This window comes from Cyprinus carpio, chromosome B15 (genome assembly GCF_018340385.1).
Source record: "Cyprinus carpio isolate SPL01 chromosome B15, ASM1834038v1, whole genome shotgun sequence".
In the NCBI taxonomy this organism is placed as follows: domain Eukaryota; kingdom Metazoa; phylum Chordata; class Actinopteri; order Cypriniformes; family Cyprinidae; genus Cyprinus; species Cyprinus carpio.
In genome coordinates this window covers 22738921-22758125 of record NC_056611.1, presented here as the reverse complement: position 1 = coordinate 22758125, position 19205 = coordinate 22738921, and the positions used below count along the sequence as shown (strand labels likewise).

The 19205-nt window shown below is 37.0% G+C and overlaps 3 protein-coding genes across 13 annotated transcripts in view; all 3 read left to right on the top strand.

Annotated features, from left to right (window-relative positions):
* The first annotated feature begins 236 nt into the window (after window positions 1–236).
* mffa (mitochondrial fission factor a) lies at window positions 237–8835 on the top strand. 7 transcript variants are annotated; one of them, XM_042739864.1, is made up of 9 exons: window positions 238–401; window positions 2221–2434; window positions 2889–3058; window positions 3209–3300; window positions 3427–3429; window positions 5405–5569; window positions 7463–7516; window positions 7632–7716; window positions 8101–8835. In XM_042739864.1, the coding sequence occupies exons 2-9, from the start codon at window positions 2221–2223 to the stop codon at window positions 8230–8232; spliced, it is 915 nt and encodes a 304-aa protein (XP_042595798.1). In that variant the 5' UTR covers window positions 238–401; the 3' UTR covers window positions 8233–8835. The 7 variants fall into 7 exon arrangements, with proteins under 7 accessions (XP_018979524.2, XP_042595800.1, XP_042595798.1 ...); XM_019123979.2 differs by lacking the exon at window positions 3427–3429 and having other exon boundaries at window positions 237–401; XM_042739867.1 differs by lacking the exon at window positions 5405–5569.
* Window positions 8836–9533: 698 nt separating this feature from the next.
* Window positions 9534–13638, top strand: mrpl44 (mitochondrial ribosomal protein L44). The gene is made up of 5 exons (XM_019123977.2): window positions 9534–9751; window positions 10647–10869; window positions 10946–11191; window positions 12336–12514; window positions 12814–13638. The coding sequence occupies exons 1-5, from the start codon at window positions 9579–9581 to the stop codon at window positions 12989–12991; spliced, it is 999 nt and encodes a 332-aa protein (XP_018979522.1). The 5' UTR covers window positions 9534–9578; the 3' UTR covers window positions 12992–13638.
* A 908-nt stretch (window positions 13639–14546) lies between these two features.
* The window catches only part of agfg1a (ArfGAP with FG repeats 1a), a 25190-nt gene continuing 20531 nt past the window's right edge, over window positions 14547–19205 (top strand). For 2 of the 5 annotated variants that reach the window (XM_042739862.1, XM_042739859.1), the window contains exon 1: window positions 14549–14996. In XM_042739862.1, coding sequence (XP_042595796.1) covers window positions 14830–14996 — 167 coding nt within the window. In that variant the 5' untranslated portion in view covers window positions 14549–14829. Of the gene's footprint in view, window positions 14997–19205 lie in introns of all 5 variants that reach the window. The other 3 variants (XM_042739860.1, XM_042739863.1, XM_042739861.1) reach the window with 3 other exon arrangements.

The window sequence follows — 19205 nt, the reverse complement described above, 5'->3', positions numbered from 1 at the left end:
TGGATCGTGTTTTTTTTTAATGTAATCAAAAAGTAAATAAAACTTTAATTTAAATAATTATCACAAAAAAAATCAAGACGTTTCCGTCACATTTGTAACACGTGTGTATTTCCTGTTTTGTGACTGAAGGAATGCAACCCACAATAAACTTAAACTGAAAATTATGTACAGACTGTGATAATTAACAAACTTTCGCTAAATGAGATACAGAGAGACTTTTATTTTGAAAAGCGCTTCTTACGCTCTTTTGGTTTAACAGCGTCCGTCAGCTTCACGCAGGTCTGTGGTGTACTGCGGGATGATTGTCTATTTCTAAAAAAACACATACAAAAGAATCGCATTTTACGACAGCATTTGACTTTAACGTGTCTAAACGGTCGGCGGATCTGATCTCGTTGAAGGTATGTGTGTGAAAGATTTGTGTTGTGGTTTTCGGTCATGCTTTGGCCCTTTATCAGCTGTCATTGATGTACTCTGAGGCACTGATGTGATTATCATCTATTTCCGCAGTTTTTACGGCCTAAATATGACACATTAAAGTACTAGACCCTGTTATGCATTTTCTGTTTGTTTTGAATTGATCCACCCAAACATTCAAAACTAAATATTACAATACTGTAGTACTGCTGCTGTCAGTGCTGCCTTGTATCCAGCATTAAATGAAACCAAAACCGACCATACTGATGTTGTTTTTTGTTGTCTGACTTTCTGAAACACAATCTACAAAAGCATTAATTAGGCTTGCTCTCTAAGAGATTAAACTTTGGAGCAGCTAATGTATTCAGTGGCATTTTGCTTCCTGAAATAGTTGATCTCATGATCCGACCACAAGATGCAGATCACGGCTGCTTTCCTTTCTGTGCTTCATCTGGCCATGACTGTGGGTGCATTGGTTGTTTATCTATATTACATAAATGTGGTATTATTTTCACAGCCTTGAATATACAACAGCATGAATGAACAGGACTAAACCTAGTATCATTGATGCATGGCAATGTTTTTCTACCAAAATTTTGGATTATATAAAGGAATGACTATAAAAAAGGTGTTTTATTTTGTTTTTGTTGTTGTTGTTTTCTCTTCTTTTAGATTGTAAAAATATTGACATGTCTGTTGATCCCCTTCCCTGTTTTGTTGTTGAATCAAAAAAAAAAAAAAAAAAAAGTTGATCACAAAAAAATAAATAAAAATGGTATTATTTAGTTACCACAAACCAAGCTTACAGTCTTATGAGCTCTTTTTTGTATTGGGGTAAATGTCACAGGCCAGGTAGGACAACCTGTGATTCCGGTTTTGCTGTATGAGAGATTCTGATGCATGGTTTGCTGTTTGGAAGCATTTGGTTTTATTATTTGGAAGGAAATATAAGGGATCATCTTTGGATTTTTCTTTGGATTAAGCATAACAAAACTAGTGTTGTTATTGTGAACTGAAACTAAAACTATTGTTAATGGTTTTTGGTAACTGAAATAAAACTTGAATAAATCTAATATAAATATTAGATGAAAAATTAAAAACTAAAAAAAAAAAAATTAAATGAGAAAAAATAAGTGAAAAAATAAATAAATTGTATTATAATCATAAATAAAGTACTAAAATTTACTAAAACTGATATTAAAGCTTAATAGATATTTTTAAAAAAATGATAAAAATTACAAAAGCACATTACAAAATTACTAGCACTTTAATTAAGACGAAAACATAAAAATAAAAGCGAGTGTAAAATACTAATAAATGCTATAATAGTATAAAGATAATACTAAAACAATAAAAATAACTTTGATTACCTTTGCAATAAAATGCAAGACGGATAAAGGACCTTTTTCACGATTGTAATCTGGCTCCTTATCTGTGCTGCGTTTCTCAAGGGCATCGTAAAATAAGTTGATTGTAGAGAACATTGGTGGCAATGGTTCTATGATCTACTTAGGGTTACGATGCTGTTAGGAAACGCAGCCCTGGTTTCTTTTAGCTGTCCTGACATGAAACATTTTTCATTACAGTACAAGAAGGAATTAAAAGAAGAAAATATTAAAACATTGTGTGCATGCATTAAAACTATATTTGATTCTTAGAGGATTCCTATTTGATCCCATTTGATTGGTTTCAATGTATGCTAAAATTCCTAAAGGAATTCTGTGCACATTCCTTTAGAGTTTTTTTGATTGATTGCCATGTTTTGGTCCTCACATCACTGCCCTCCTCCTCTTTTCCCTGTAGATGAATGGAGCGGCGTTCCCCTCTCCCACAGCCGAGATGGCGGAGATGAACCGGATCCACTATGAGCTGGAGTACACAGAGGGCATCAGTCAGAGAATGCGTATTCCTGAGCAGCTCAAAGTGGCTCCGTATGAGTCTGAAGAGCAGGAACTTCCAGAGCATGAGACGCTCCACACGACGATGATGCATGTTCCTGAGAGAATCGTGGTGGCAGGTACGAGATGGGAAGCTCTTTGCAAATTACAGTGAGATATAGTGCAGTGATGACGTATTTTTGTGTGCCAGCCAAGAACTTCACATCACCCTGGGCTGTGTTTCCCAAAAGCATCGTAATCATAAATTGATCATAGCTACATTGGTGACAATTGGTTCTATGATCAAATTAGGCTTACGATGCTTTTGGGAAACCAGCCCTGGTTCCCAATAGGATTTTTGGATTATTGCAGAAAATAGGCCCTGTGACCAACAAAAGTTCATGATACTTACATATTTTTTGACAAATGATCAAATGTTGTTTTGGACCCCAGTGACTTTCCTTATAAAAAAATAGAATATCTTCTCTTGTGTTTTACATAAAAACAAAAGTCATACATGTTTGGTCAATTTCATTTGCTGACCAGTTGTCAAAGGTTTGAATATCTGATCATTTGCTCAATCTTTTTTTTTAGGAGACAGTGATGACATGCAGTTTCCCAGAGATCTAGACCTCATCCAGTCCACCCAACTGGAGTCAACACTGTCCCTCAAGACACCACCTCGGGTCCTGACACTCAACGAAAGGCCCATCGACTTCCTCGAAATGGAGCAGCTGAGCTCCGCCAGTCAGCCCAGCAAAGAAGTAAGTGGGACAGACCAAATTTAGCAAAACGGAAGCTTTGTAAATGTGACTGGTAATGAACGTCACTAAAAAAAAGAAGAACAGTGTGCCAGCTTGGGTTTAGTAAAATGAGGAACACCTGTCCAGTTTCAATTTCTCTGTTTCACACAGGTGCGCACGCAATCCAGGACACGCAGAGAGCGCTCGGTCAGCGACAACACAGGTGTGCAACACAATGGCCAGCTCGCCAGAAATGACTCCATGTGAGTGTAAATCCACGAATGCACACGCACACAACTTCCGTTTCACCTCTGGCCCTTTCACTCCATTATGTGCTTTTTCCTCCTCCCTGGTGTCTCTCGTTCTCTCTTCATGATGCTGACTCAAAGTGGGTGAGTTAGAACCATGCATGCATATTGTATAGTTTCAAGCCCTTTTAGTTTGGCTTTTGTGCTTTTTTAACCTCAGTGCATGTTGTTGCATGTACAGGAGTGGCACGATCACACTTGTCAGTCATGGTCGAGACCAATTTTATAACAGTATAAAACAACTTGTGATATTGGTCAGTGTAGTTTAGAGTTGCTTTGTCAGTCGTGACTGCTTGACAGCTCTTTTCTACTCTATTGTTCTCTATTATATTCTAATGAATGGCCACTCCTGGCATTGAGAAGCTGTTCACACGGAGGGTTTGTACTTAAAAAAACAGATCAGTCATTCTCCATCAACCAGTTGTTTGCTTGTTTTGACATGGTGGTTTCTGATTGGCTGGTCTGTCTGTAAAAGTACGTAAACCCACCATTGACCAGCATCTCTTTTTCTTTTTTTAGACCCCAATAAAATGAAGACTAGTACAGCTTCTGGAACTAATCTAAATGCGTCACGTCCATCAGCCAAACTGTGTTTTATCAGATTTTACTCTTAATTTAGTTTTAGTAAAAAACAACAATATATATATATATAAATATAATATATATATATATATATATATATATATATATATATATAACATATGCACACTACCTTTTTAAAAGTTTAGGGTCAGTACATAAGAGATTAATAATTTAACTTAGAAAGGATGCATTAAATTTATCAAGAATGACTGTAAGAATATTTATGGTGATTTCTATTTTGAAAAAATGATGTTCTATTTATCAAAGAATCCTCAAACAGAAGTGTCATAGTTTCTATGAAAAAATTAAGCAGCACAGCTGTTTACAACATTGATAATAATCAGCATATTAGAAAGATTTCTGAAGGATCATGTGACACTGAGCATTGGAGTGATGGCTGCTGGAAATTCAGCTTTGGAATAAATTACATTTTAAAATAGAAAAATAAAAAATATCTCTAACTGTATTTTAATCAAATAAATGCATGCTTGGTGAGCATAAGAGACCATCTCAACCCTCCGATCCTGAAGCTTTGAATTGTAGTGTATTTAATTATTTAACAATATTAACTAATACAATAACTAAATGAACTAAATGAATTAACAGTACACAAAATCGTCAATACACTTGATCACCATTACATCAGTAATTAATTACACAAAACCTGTCAAGAACATGTCCAAGTCTTATTTAACCTCAAAAATTAAAAGAAAGAGCGAATTAATATTTGCTTAAAGATAACAAAGCTTATTTTTTAAACATTTTTTTAAACAATTTAAAGGATATAATATAAAAATATTATTGCACTATACAATAACAACTTCTTTTTTTTAAATAAAACTATCTATCTATATATATACCCTTATTCCATACAGATTGTAAAATAACAAAAAATGGATGCATGATGCATGAATAAATGTGCTTAATTAATAATAAATAAATAAAAATCCCTCAATTTTTTTTTTTTTTTTTTTGGAAAAATGAGGCTGGTGAAATGTGACCTGGACATGAGATTCACCTTTAAAATGCCTGAGCTGTTTTTGATGTGCACTATTTTTAAAGCAGACCACTTTATGGATCTCCGAGATGAAGTTGTGTCTGTTTGGATTAGTGTAGATGGATTATATGGTTCAGTAAACGGCCTCATCGTTAGTCTGATGTGAGATCAGCCGTTTCAAATCTGCTTTTGAGGTTGTGGTACTCAGAGACTGCTTTGTGTGTTTGTGTTGTTAAAACGATGAGAGTTTGCTTGTTTGGGCTTGTGACCTTTTGTATATATGGTGAGGCTGTTGCCCATCTCTTGCAGTCTTTATTTTCTTCCTCCAACTTCTATTTCATTCTTTCTCCTTTTATTTCCTTCTTTCTGAAACCTCAAATTTGTTTGACTTTCTCTCTCACTTGTATCTTCTACTTTTCCTCTCTTGTTCTTTCGTTACCCCCTCCCCTCTCTCTCTCTCTTTCTCTTTGGTTCGGTCAGTATGACTTCCTCCCCCTCTGCTGCATTGCGCACTATGGCTCCTCTCGGTGGTGCAGAGGATGGGTATAACCTCTTCAGTGCCCGCGGCGTCCTTTCCTTCATCCAGTCAACCACACGCCGGGCCTACCAGCAGGTCCTGGAGGTCCTGGACGAGAACCAGCGCAGGTGACCTTTGACATCAGACCCCTGAATCTGCCCTGAGAGACTGACTTTAGGCTAAATTAGCTGTTGCTTCACCGATTAACTAATCAGATTAATCCAGGAACAAAGTCCTCTACGACTGATAGATGTTCACGTGTCATTCTGATAACAAACTGATTCGGAGAGAATATGCACTGACAGACAAACACAAAGCACAAAACCCTACATAATAAAATTTTAGGAGGTAGTTTGTTAAACGACAGCTTTATCCCAGTGTTGTTTGCTGTTGGATGTGGACACGCTGCTTTCTTAAACTCAAATTCTCTCTCCGCCTCTCGGTTTGGGGTTTTATGTTTAGCATGAGTAGAAATGCGCACAAGATTTTATTTCTTTCTCTTTTGTTGGAATCCTTTCTTTTTCCCCTGAGCTTTAAGATTTCAGTTAAATTTATACACAAGCAGTTTTTGGCATCGCTGTATAGTTTATAAAGAAATGTTTGTGTTCTTTACAAGTTGAATCTATATTGACAGCATTTGTGGCATGATTGCCACTAAAAAAATTATATATATATTTTTATCATTTGATATAAATTAAGAAAAAGGCTGTATTTTTGGTTACGCAAGAACTTATGTTATTATATTTTACTACTGTATTATTCCTTAAAATATACACAGACGCACATTTATTTGATCAAAAATACAGAAAACAGTACAATTGTGAAATAATATTTCAATTTGAAGTAACTGTTGTTGTAACATTTTAAAAAGTAATTTATTGCTGTGATGTAATTCATTTAGCAGATGTAATTTAAAGGGATACTCTATCCCAAAATGAAAGTTTTGTCATTAATCACTTACCCCCATGTCGTTTCAAACCCGTAAAAGCTTCGTTCGTCTTCGGAACACAATTTAAGATATTTTGGATGAAAACCGGGAGGCCTGTGACTGTCCCATAGACTGGCAAGTAAATACCAGTGTTAAGGTCCAGGAAAGTTATGAAAGTCGTCGTCAGAATACTCCATCTGCCATCAGACGTGCAATCTGGGTTATATGAAGCGACGGGAACACTTTTTGTAAGCGAAGAAAACTAAAATAACGACTTTATTCTATATTTACTTTGTCAACAGTCTCCTCTGTGTCTCTCCATATCACTGTATGCTCTTCTGTATCAGACGCGCCTCAAGGATGCGCTGTTTATACGTGTATTTAGCTTTTATTTGAAAGAAAACAGTGCATCCTTGTGGCGCGGATGATACAGAAGACATGGGGGTAAGTGATTAATGACAAAATTTTCATTTTGGGGTGGAGTATTCCTTTAAGCTGAATTTCTTGCAGCCATTAGTTACTCCAGTCTTCAGTGCCATGTAATCTTTCAGATATCATTTTAATATGCTGATTTTCTGCCAAAGAAACATTTCTTATATTTCCCTTTTTTTTCCTTTGGTAAACGATATTATGCCACAAATGCTGTGAATTGAAACAGCCTTAAATTGAATACAGGACATTTCTTTAAATTTGGTTTCTGTGAATACCTGCACAGTTGGTATTCATGAGCTCATTTCCTGTGCCCTGTGACCTGCTTGGCTTCTCATTAGTAGCTTTCAGAATGACATTAACTTCTGTTCCACTGACAGGCACTAAACTCAACTGTAGGTTTGAGTAAAACCACTGTCTGAAAATAAGGCTAATTTTTTTGTGTTTACGTCTGTGCAGTTGGCTGGTTTACCATAAAATCATAATTTCTTTTGCAAGGTTTATTTGATTAGAAAATGTTGACATGGTTTGCGAGACAAAGACCTCCTGCAGTAGCTATATACATACTATATACCAGTTGAAGTGTGTGTTATTAAAGTTGTCTGTCTGTCTATGTCTTCTTTTGTCCTTTCACTCTCTAATTTTCTCCATATCCGCTTGTCAGCAAGCCATCTCTTAGAGGGGGTTCAACCCTCTCTAACCCCCAGCATGACAACAGGTAACTTCCTCTCATCTCTTCCCTCTCATCTGGTTTTTTTCTCTGGGTTTGTTTTTCTCTCTGTCCTCTCAATGCAATCTCAGTATCTTATGAAATGGAATAATGTTTTTGACAGGCATGCCCTGGCCACACTGGACTCGACTCTGGAGGGAGGAGCAGACGACATGGCTGTTGTGGACGCCACATCTCTACGCAGACAGGTATCATTCTGCTCTTAAATATTGTACAGGGTTTTAAAAAAATCCATGTAAAAGAATAATAAAAAGCCACATTTTATGAACACTACCATTCAGATGTTTTAAAGAAAGTGTCTTAGGCTTACCAAGACTGCATTTATTTTATCAAAAATACAAAACAGTACAAAAAAACTCTTTATGTATTTAACATTATAAACGTCTTTACTCACACTTGTGATCAATTTAATGCATCCTTGCTGAATAAAAGTATTAATTTCTTTCAGTAAAATCTTGCTGACCCCATATTTTTAAACAGTAGTCTGTGTAATTGTGCATTACTTTGACCTGAATTGCACAACAACATGACCTGAGAGATTTATTCATTTCTGTGATTTCTTGTCATTACAGATTGTCAAGCTGAACCGGCGTTTGCAGCTCTTGGAGGAGGAGAACAAAGAGAGAGTCAAGCGAGAAATGATCATGTATTCCATCACTGTAGCTTTCTGGCTCATCAACAGCTGGGTTTGGTTCCGTCGCTGAAGCTACATGGACTCTGCAATGTGGGAGGGGCAAAACCAAAACTCCGCCCCTCTGTTATACGTGTCAAACCTTAGCCTTATTTTTTAATGGCTAAAATGTTTTATTTTCTTCACTGCAAGAGCGGTGAAGTCAGAGATAGCTTTTGTGTTGTGTGTTTTGGGTTTGTCTGGTTTCATTTTATTATTATAAATATGTGTTTATACTGTACAATTATTCTTTTTCTTGGTTTTGTACATTTTTAATTACTTTTTTGTTTGTTTTTGTTTTTTTGCGCTAAGTCAAGCATGACCAGATGTATATATTACTTCACCTGTCTTTGAGCTTTGGGTGTAATCATGTATTGATAATAATAATAATAAGAATATTTACGGACTGTTGTGATTTTAGGTATATTATGTACATCTGTATGTTAATTGCATCAACATAGAAACCATACTTGTTAAGTCCTGGTCATTATTTATGTACATAATTGTAATATGCTGATGTTGTTTTTTCTGCAGGATATTACTGAAATGATACACATTCTGTTTTCCTCTCACAGAGCCATGAACACTGTATTACAAATGCTTTTATTTGAATAAATGACAACAGTAGTGAACTGCACTAAATCTTGTCTGCTTTTAATCTTCTGGATTTGCTTGTTTGTTTAATTTCTGAAGATGAAGTATAATTTTTGTTCTTAAGCATGACAGATTAAAAGTTAAAAAAAAAAAGAATAATAAAACCAGAAAATATGTACTTAGTGCTATTTTATTTATACTATTATAGTATTTATTAATATTTTTTTAACTTTTATTTAGTTTTTAGGTTTGACCAATTTTAGTAAATTTTATTAGGTGATTCTGACTTTTTTTTCATATAGATTTAATTATATTCATTTCAGTTTATTTGTTGTAACTGTAGTATCTAGTAACTGTATTAGCTTATTTCAGTTAGTTGCCAAGGCAGTGTTTTTATTTACGTTTAAGTTTTTCATCAAATATTTATATATTTTTGTATATGTATATTTTGTATATTTATATTTTTTTTATATTCAAATATTTATATCTCTTTTTATTTACATTTTTCATATAATAATTATGTATTAATTTATATCAGCATTATTGTATTTACTGGGGGGGGGTGTAGTTTTAATTAACAAATAACAACACTAGCACTTATATTAAGTACCATGGTTATTCATACTTTTTATATTGTACTAATAAGTGATTGTCATATTGATTTCTATGGAGTCCGCCTTGACAAACAGCACAAACGCAGCGCTCCGGACACGTGGCGGCGCTGTGGACAGCTTCCCTCCCGCTTTCAGTGCTCTTTCGCAGACTGCGCAGTGAGGTCGCGGCTGTATGGCGGCGTGCAGGGCGCTCGTGAGTCGCGCTGTATTACCTCTGCATTTCCATTATGTGAGCAGAGGAGTGATGCTTACACATGTCAGAGAGAAGAAGAGATGGATGAAGGCTTACACGCTCATCATGGAGAGGAAGAGAAAGATGGAGGGACCTCCACCTCCAAAGCCACGGTCAGTAGAACATCTCAAGGCCACTTGTGATACTCTCCGGCTGTGTCTCAAATCATAGTGAGCTGCCTACATAGATAATATATTTCAGCGTCATAGGATTTTTAGAGCATGTCTGTGATCCCAAAAAAATGCTATCTAGATAGGCAACACACTAGGTTTTGAGTATAGTCAGTAAATATTAATATAAACGCATTATGTATTGATCAGTGTACGGATAAATGAGATTGTTGGTGATATTTTGAGAATTTTCTTCTCTTCAGTTGTTTGTATTGTGACCACTAAACCTGCAGATGTGTTGCCTCGTGCATTCTAGAAGTTACTTTAACTTGTCATCTGTTAGGGGCTGAAATATTAGCACATTTTTAATAATTTCCTATCAATTAAAGGCTTTTCTCTGAATTTAATAAAGTATACACTGCGGTAATGAGAATGCATGACTGATACTCGAAGAATTATTTATATTTTTACGTTTTAGACTAGGAGCATGTTGTTTTTGAAAGAAAAACGTGATGGCAGTACATACAGTACTATTATTAATACTATTGATTGGTTTGAGGAATATATATATATATATATATATATATATATATATATATATATATATATATATATATATATATATAATAGCTTATCTTAATATATCTTATCTTTTCTTAAGCCTTTTGAAATAATTGGCATTGATAAACCTTATTAAATGGATAGTTCACCCAAAAATTAATCATTTAATTTATTATTATTGTATTTTAATGTATAAACATAGACATCAAATTACACAGTAGTGTGTGTGTACTTGTTTATGCTACATTGTGGGGTCCAAATTTCCCCACAAGGATATTTTTTTTACGTTACGTTATTTCATTTGCACCTCTTTAATCCTCTTTTCTCTTCCCGTCAGCTCCCAGCAGACAAACTTCGACTATCATGCTGAAGTGGAGGCTTTCGGTGCCCGAGTGCAGGAGCGTTTCTCTCTGGAGCTTCTGAAGACGGCGTTTGTGAACACGTGTTACCTGCGATCTGAGGAGGAGAGGAGGCGAGCGCTGGGCCATGATTTGGAGACGACCGCCCTCAACCTGAAAGACAACGGCGAGCTGTGTGTGCACGGTCAGGAGTTCACAAAGGTGAGAACACTGATGAGTCTCATGCGCAAAAATCGGTATGATATTCACCTTCCTCTCTTTCCATTGTTTTGTACAGGGTTTCCTCAGTGACTGGTGCAGGGGCAGCTTTCCCAGCCTCCCTGAGGAGGGTGTGGCAGCCGTCGTGGGCCACCTGACAGGGTCAGAGGTCATGTGTCACGTCGCACGGAACCTCGCATTGGAGGATTTGACAATGAGTGCAGAGTTTCCTGTTCCAGATGAAACCCTGCAAGGAACGTTCTTCGCTGTGATTGGTGCTCTGGAGCAGAGCAGTGGGTCTGTGCGAGCCGGCCTTTTCATTAGAGTAAGACAAGAGTCCTCTTAAAGTTAACTTTTTTATAAAATTATTTATAATAATTGTTTGTATATATATTATTTATGTGTGTGAACTTTAACAATAAATTTGAAAAAACATTTCTAATTATATAATTATAGAATGGTTATATGTTATTGTATATTTTTGATTGTTATTATATATTATATTATAATATTTTCACCATGACAGCATTTATCTGGCCAGAAACACAGTAAAACAGTAACATTGTGATGACATCATTATAATGATAATAATTTTATATTTGTTTAATTTTAGTATTTTTTTTATTTTGGCTTGGCAGAGTTTAGTGTGTAAGCTTTCAAAGTGGTAAAGTGTGTGTGTGTGTGTGTGTGTGTGTGTGTGTGTGTTTTATTTTTTTAAGAATTGTGTATATATATATATATATATATATAGAGAGAGAGAGAGAGAGAGAGAGATTACTTTAATATACATTATTTATAATAAGTGTGTGTAAAATGTCAAATTAATTTTAAAAATAAAATTTCTAATTATATGTAATTATAGAAGTTTTCTGTTTTATTATATATTTTTAATTGTTATATTATATTACATAATGTTATAATTTATTTTTGTATTTTCTGATTGGTTATAGCTGTACTTTGGGCAGCATTCTGAGCTCTGATTGAAAGAGCATGCGGTCCAAAGTATAGACGTGAGAAGAGAGAAGCATGGTTCACTGGCATTTCATAAACAGCATTATAATTAGAACTTTATAGAATTGAAATCTATAGTAAACTGTCTGCTTTCCTTACTCGTGTTTCAGCGCGCTGTCATGAAAGCGCATCACGGAGGGAGCTCTCTCACACTATAGCGCGTAACATAAAGTTCACTGGCATTTGCATCCTTTTGTGCAGATACAAGTTGTAATGTTACATCTATGTTATGTATCTAAGTTATCTGATTAATATCATAGGATGTGTCATAGAACAGGCTTCAGTTTATTGGCATAAAGTCACTCGTTTTTGAAACCTGTCGATGATCGAAATGAGAAATTTCCAAAAATGGCCATTCCTATATATTACATTACATTACATTATATTATATCATTTGTGTTACAGACCCTAATCTTTGTGCACTTGTTAATCCATCTGTTGGGTGTGTGGTTTTGCAGGATTTCCTGGTGACTCAGCTAATAGGGAAAGATCTGTTTGACATGTGGAAAGTGGTTGATCCCATGGGGCTACTGGTTAAAGAACTGAGCCGTAAAGGTATAGCTCTACCCGAGCCCCGTCTCATCCGGTCTGCTGGCGCCAGTACCGTCCTCCCTCTCTATTTCGTCGGGCTTTACAGGTATCACACAAGGGTTAATAAGCTGCATGAGGTCATTGTTAATTTCAGTTAAGTTAGGAACAGAAAATGAACATTTACAAAGCATTGTGTAGTGTCACAGTGCTATATATCTAAACCCTGATCTATATTCTCCACAGTCTGAAAATAAAGCTCTAGTTGATCTCAGGGTCGAGTCAGATTTATTCTGGTCTCTACTCCAGTAAACAATTTCAGACACACTGCTATGGCAAATAATCAATACTTTTCTCAGTTTAGGTTTTTGATTGATTTTTAAAATGCCAAATCTTTTTTTGCGTCAGTGACCGTAAGCTGCTGGCTCAGGGTCCAGGAGAGACTGTCCTAGCAGCCGAAGAGGAGGCAGCGCGCGTGGCTCTGAGGAAACTCTACGGCTTCACTGAGAACCGCAGGCCGTGGGACTTCACTGCCCCCCGTGAGCAGCTTCAGAAGCCCAGCGCACAGGCTCTCTCCAGCAGATAACTGACAGACTCCAGCGGTCAGTGTGTTGTACCGTGGCTTGAAGAGCAGATTCCGGTGGGACACGTTTTGAATAGCCAAAATATGTACATTCATCATCATCATCTGCTTATTTAAGTTGAAACTGGATTTAATTTGCTGAAATGTGTCTATCGGGTCACTGGAGTCCAATTTAATATCCCAGAAAGATTGAAACTCTTGATGTACCACATACTATGATAATTAAAAACATCATATACGTCTATTTGCAGGTGCACATTCTTTACATATTCTGTTGCTGCATATTGTTGATGTATATAAATGGTAAGCTTCATTGCTTATAAAAGTTCTGAACAAAATGTTCCATTTGAAGTGTTCTGTCTGAATATATCTTTTTGTGTTGTCATGGATACTGGTTTTGCACAGGGGTTCAAAGTTGGCCACCATAAAGATGTTTGACTCATCTAAGTCTAAGCTGGCCAGCACGAGCGGTGATTAGACATGCAGATAACAGCTCTTCTGTTATGTTTGAAGATTTTTTTATCTTACAGTATTCAACCTACCGTTTTTTACATCTTGCTACATCTGTAATCTTAATGAACCCTGATGAGCAAACCACCATGTTCATGTTTTAAATGCCAGTGAAACTTAATAAAATGAATTTCCTTTAATCCAATCTGTCACTTGGAGTTTAACTTAATAGTCTTCATACAAATTGTTAGTAGAAATAATTGCATACTCCAATAATCTTGGTTTTATTTACTGCTTAGAATTTTTTTACGGTGTATATTAGATATATGTGGCAATTCCATATAATCTAAATCCCATTTTTTGTGCAAACATACAAAACTTCCACTCCCCTGTCACATAAGGTAATAAGTGTGGGTAGTCAAGACTTCAAGGCATATGCCTTTAAAAAACGTGGAAAAATATTCACTGGAGTAAAATGGGACAACTAGCCCCAGTCTCACCCACACAGCATTTGGCCAATGCAACACAAAACTCTTTTATTTAATTTAGGCAGCCTCATTTATCACTTCATTATACATATCCATGGCCATCCTAAAAACAAAAGGTGATTAATAAAGTCGATTCATGTCCTCAGCGAGCCAAATCCCCTGAATTAGGTCACTCTTGCAGAGAATTGGAGCTGGTTGTTATTGTGTTGCGTCCATGTGTTCCTCTAGAGGGCGCTGCTGGTTAAGAATATTTAAATGAAGGCGAGAACGAGCACTCGAGAAGTTTTCTGGGCGGGGCTCGATTGTGGTCACGTGATCCTAGGTGGCGCCTGTGATTGGTTACTCGCTTTACCGTTCCAGAGTTTTCGCTCCAGTGCTAGTAGCTTTATACAATTGTTAGCCCTGTTACACAAAAATATAAAGTTTTTTCTCACTTATAATTACGAATATTGAGCAAAAATATTAATGAGTGTATATTTATTATATTTCCATATAGATTTACACCGCACAACAAAACTTATAGACAGTTTTAGCATTGAGCCCTTTGGTATTTCTTCCGTTGAGTACTTATTGTTAGTACTCGCCCCCTGTTGGTAGTTGTGTTAAAATGAACATAGAGTGGGAGGGCTATGGCACTGGCAGTGAAAGTAGAGTGGGCAGGCTGGCCGTTAAAGAAAGTGCCTGCGCTCAGGACCCTCCTCTCTTCACTACGGCGCTTTTCGCCCGTTGTTCGCGAAACGTGAGGCCCTTCTGAAGAGCTCCGGTCCGTCCTATAACGTTACCTTCCCGTTTCCCGTTGATACGTTTGAAAGGAAGCTCCAGTCTAATATTTCCCCAGGAACACATATTGGATTTTTATTTAATTTTTTTTAATTGACCGACGCTATATTAACGGCTCCGGCCATGGCAGCCAGCGCGAAGCGAAAACAGGAGGAAAAACACCTGAAGATGCTGCGGGAAATGACGAGTTTGGCGCCCAACCGAAAGTGCTTCGACTGCGACCAGCGCGGCCCGACCTACGCCAACATGACCGTGGGCTCGTTCGTCTGCACCTCCTGCTCAGGCATCCTGTGAGCCACCCTCCTGTCTGTCTCTGTCTGAGCCTCTTTATTTCACAGTCACACACTGACTGTGCCTCAAAACCTAGCGGGCTGCCTAGCTAGACAACGCATTATGCCTTAAACATGTCTAGTTAGGCAGCTTTATAGGCTTTGAAACCAATTGTTTCAACCCAGCTGTTGCTCCATTAACATAAATGTCATTGTTAGGGGGTTTAAATGTAAATAAGGGTGAGTCAAATGGGTTGTTGTCTTATGGGGGTTGGTAATCTGTCGGTAAATTGTATTTAGGGTGGGTGGTTGGGCTGATGCAGGAACATCATGTCATCAGACTTGAGTAGCTACCTGTAGGCATATCTCTGGTCTTTTCATACTCATGCCCTGCATTGTCTTATCTAGGAGCATGGTCAGACCCTCTATAAACCTCTAGTCAGCATGTGGAAGAGCTGGATAGTCACATGGTGACATGTGGCAAAGGGTGTGTGCCCCCCTGCAGTCTTGTCCTGATAGCGGAGGGCTTGACAATAATGAAGCTGAATTTATACTTCACTTGCATGGTAAGGGTCAGAGGAGTGCTAAGGGATCTGTGAAAACGTTTCGAAAAAAATCAGTGTTAAAAAACAAATGAATAAAAATGATTTAAATAATGCATCTTAAAGTACAGTACTAAATTTAATTGTTAGGTAGACCTTCTGATAGATAGATAGTTTTTAATGTATCTGTTTATCAATCAGTCAATCTTGCTGTCTGCTCAATATAGTACTGTATTGATGTATCGTTGCAATATTTGTGAATATATTAATTTATTTTGATAGTTTATCCCATTCGTATTATTTGTTATTTTTATTCATTTATTTTTACATCTAACTAAATACTTCGAAATAAACAAATTTTAATAAAATAAATTGATTATAATGTTTCAATAAATAAAAGTACAGTAATAGTAGAAAAAAATAGAAATGTAAATCCCCCCCCCCCCCCCAAAAAAAAATGCATATTTATAATTCTAATTTTTCATAGTATTAATCTTTTTTTTTTTTTGCTCAATGAAAATAAAAAGCTGGCTTTTAAATTTAAGGATGGAGGGCCTTAATGATTTTATTTGGGGGTCTGTGGTGTTTGGAAGATTTAAAACGTCTACTGTGGATAACATGTATGGTCATCCTGATCTGTGGTTGCTTTGTTGTTAAGATGTTGAATTTCTTGTTTAGTTTAGAATTTTACATGGAAGTCCTTTTCCATGTAATTCATTTTCCCTTGTTAGTTGATAAGCATCATGAATGAATGCTGAAACATGCCATTGGTAGAATCTCCACTGAAAGATGCATTTAAAAGTGCCATTGTGTTTTAGATTGCATAGATAGATAGATAGATAGATAGATAGATAGAATTTCAGCCTTGTTGTGTAACAGGCATCTGCAGGGGATTTTGGATTAGAGTTGGAAATGCTTCTAAAATAATGCTTTTTAAATTCAAATCGCTCGAGTCATCCTGCAAGTATGTGATGGAGAGTTTCTTGAATTAAAGTAAATAAGCCGACCTCGTTCCTTCATTGCATCTGTGAAGCTGACAGCATGCTTCCCTAAATAAAGGTGCCCCTATTATGCCATTTCCAATATTGCATTTTATGCAGTGTGTTATGTAGCTGTATGTGAATGCAAACGATCTGCAAAGTTGTAAAGCTGAAAGTGCACGATAAATAAAGTTATTGTCGCCCAAAATAAAGAATTGACTCTGATCAGCTGAAACGAGTCGTTAGTTATTCGAATCCCACTTGTGTGACGGCTACACGGTGTAACACATTTGCATAATTCACGCCTATGTTCTTCGTTGGCCGGCAGCGAACAACTTGTCTGCTTCTCTAATCTCGGGGTGTTCAACACGGGATTCACAAAACGCTTTCTGTTGAAAGATGGATCAGTTTCCTGTTTATTTGGACCAACTGCTCCACTGAATCAGTATCTATAAGTATGATAAATATTATATTATAGATTATATTTTCTATAGAGCGTTTGAACTATTGAAATAGGCGTATCGACACGCGCTGTACGCTGTAGACTAATCACAACAGATAAGGCCATCTGGCCAATCAGAGCAGAGCAGGCTCACAGAAAGGAGGGGTATAGAGAGACTGAATCTTTGAACTGCTTCGAACGAATCGTTTGAGAATCGCTGGAAAATTAGGTGATATTAAATGCATACTTTTCATATAATGCACATTTTCAGTAGCTGAAGGTCTTGATGAAGAGTCTGAATTGGTTGCGTTAGTTCTTCATGTCTGTGTTTCTGATATTGAATTGTCTCGTAGAGTCTGAACTAGTCATGTCTGAAAAATAATTAGGTAGGTCTCATGGGTTTGCTTAAAAAAATGGGTTTCGAGACCATTCTGCTAGACTTGAGCTTCTTTTCGAATCTCTGAGTTTTTAGAGGAATCTTGTAATTGTGTTGAGTCCAAAAAGTAACATATGAGCTACTCTTTAAAAGTCAAAAAGATGTTTGAGAATGATCTCTCTTTGTATCCCATGAGGGTACAGGATCCATCTGCTTTCCCTGTAAGTACTTCAGAGAGAAATGCAACAAACAGTGAGATATAATGTCACTGTTTCCAAGTAAAGCTATTGATAAATGATCGTACTTTAGTGCGGTATGGGTCCATCTGCTTTCCCTGTAAGTACCTGAGTGACCTCACTACAAAATTACAAAGAACGGTCAATAATTCTCCAGAAGGCAGAGGAGAGGATAGTGCGATGGGTGCGATCGATTGAGCAAATAAAAGAAATATGAGTTTGTTGTTCTAGCTGAACTCCTCTGGAGTCCTGGAGTGAGGCGAGGGGTGAGATCATGTTAGTTCATTTGGAAGTGGTGTTTGGTATATTTGAACAAGCCCGAGCCCAGCTGGGAGGGCTGATAGTTAGTTGTCTTGGTGGATCAGTCTGGTAGACATAAAACTAAACTAACTAAAATGTTAATAAGGGATAATGTATTTAGGCTGGTTCTGTCGACAAAAAGCAACTAAGATTTTTCCATTGGGTTTTGGATTGTTGCAGAATGTAAGTTCTGCTGTGAACAATAAAAGTTCATGCTTCTCACACGTGTTGTTCATTGAGATAATCTTCCCAAATGAACACAAATGGATTTTGAAGCCTAAATACAATCATTAGAAGTAAAAAGCTAAAGTGAGGCGGTAAAAATTACAACATGGTCATTGGTCACCAGACTTCAACGCCACCACCATTAAGCTTTTGAAAATGTTTAATATCCGTGACAGCCTCTGAAGTCTCTTTTAACCACTTATTAAGCCACTTTTTCCATGTCATTTAAATTAAAGGGGTCATATGATGCTGCTAAAAAGAACATTATTTTTTGTATTTGGTGTAATGAAATGTGTTTATGCGGTTTAAGGTTTAAAAAAAACACATTATTTTCCACATACTGTACATTTTTATTTCTCCTCTATGCCCCGCCTTCTGAAACACGTCGATTTTTACAAGGCTCATCGCTCTGAAAAGCGAGGTGTGCTGTGATTGGCCAGCTATCTTGCGTGTTTTCAGTGGCTGAATGCCTCAAGTGTGTGATGGAAATGTTACGCCTCTTATTATTGTGATGCCTTGTCCGGCCGGAGCGACGAGACATAAACATGAAACCCATTATAAACGTCAAATAAACATGATTTCTAGTCGTGTCTTCTTTTGGAAGGCAGAAACAAAGCAGTTTCGCTTTTTCAATGAAACAGCGGTCTAGAGTGAGCCGCGGCCGGCTTGAGTGAGCAGAGGCGGGCGGCTTGAGAACAGTGCGGCAGGCGGATTTTACGAAGGAGCGGACCTTTTGCTTGCAGCAACCACATGTGATGACCCCGGGCTGGACGGCGCTTCGTCCATGGTGAAAGCCGATTCAGCGATCCACAGTGCAAAGTTGATGTATTTCCTCTGCGACCAGCACAGATCAGCTCCAGGCATGACAAAGCAGATATCGTCCTCTTTTGGAAGGCCAAACAACGTAGTTTTGCTTTCACAGTGAAACACACAACGTCTATACGACATGGCGGCAGCGCCAACAACAATACAACGAGAATAAAAGATTCACCTTCTTTCTTTGCGTGAACATCTGGGCAGCGTTATGCAAATCTTACCACATACTGACGTAGATATGTGGGGGCGTGTGTTGTTTTAGGGGGCCTTGGACGAGTCTCAAATTTTATAAAGAATATCTCTTTGGATTTGA

Excerpts from the sequence above, each read along its gene's own strand:
- mrpl44 (XM_019123977.2), top strand. The coding sequence starts at position 9,579 with ATGGCGGCGTGCAGGGCGCTCGTGAGTCGCGCTGTATTACCTCTGCAT. Across the intron at positions 11,192-12,335 it reads GAGCCGGCCTTTTCATTAGA|GATTTCCTGGTGACTCAGCT; the intron begins GTAAGACAAGAG and ends GTGGTTTTGCAG. Across the intron at positions 12,515-12,813 it reads TATTTCGTCGGGCTTTACAG|TGACCGTAAGCTGCTGGCTC; the intron begins GTATCACACAAG and ends TTTTTGCGTCAG.
- mffa (XM_042739864.1), top strand. The coding sequence starts at position 2,221 with ATGAATGGAGCGGCGTTCCCCTCTCCCACAGCCGAGATGGCGGAGATG. Across the intron at positions 3,059-3,208 it reads CCAGTCAGCCCAGCAAAGAA|GTGCGCACGCAATCCAGGAC; the intron begins GTAAGTGGGACA and ends TGTTTCACACAG. Across the intron at positions 5,570-7,462 it reads CTGGACGAGAACCAGCGCAG|CAAGCCATCTCTTAGAGGGG; the intron begins GTGACCTTTGAC and ends TCCGCTTGTCAG.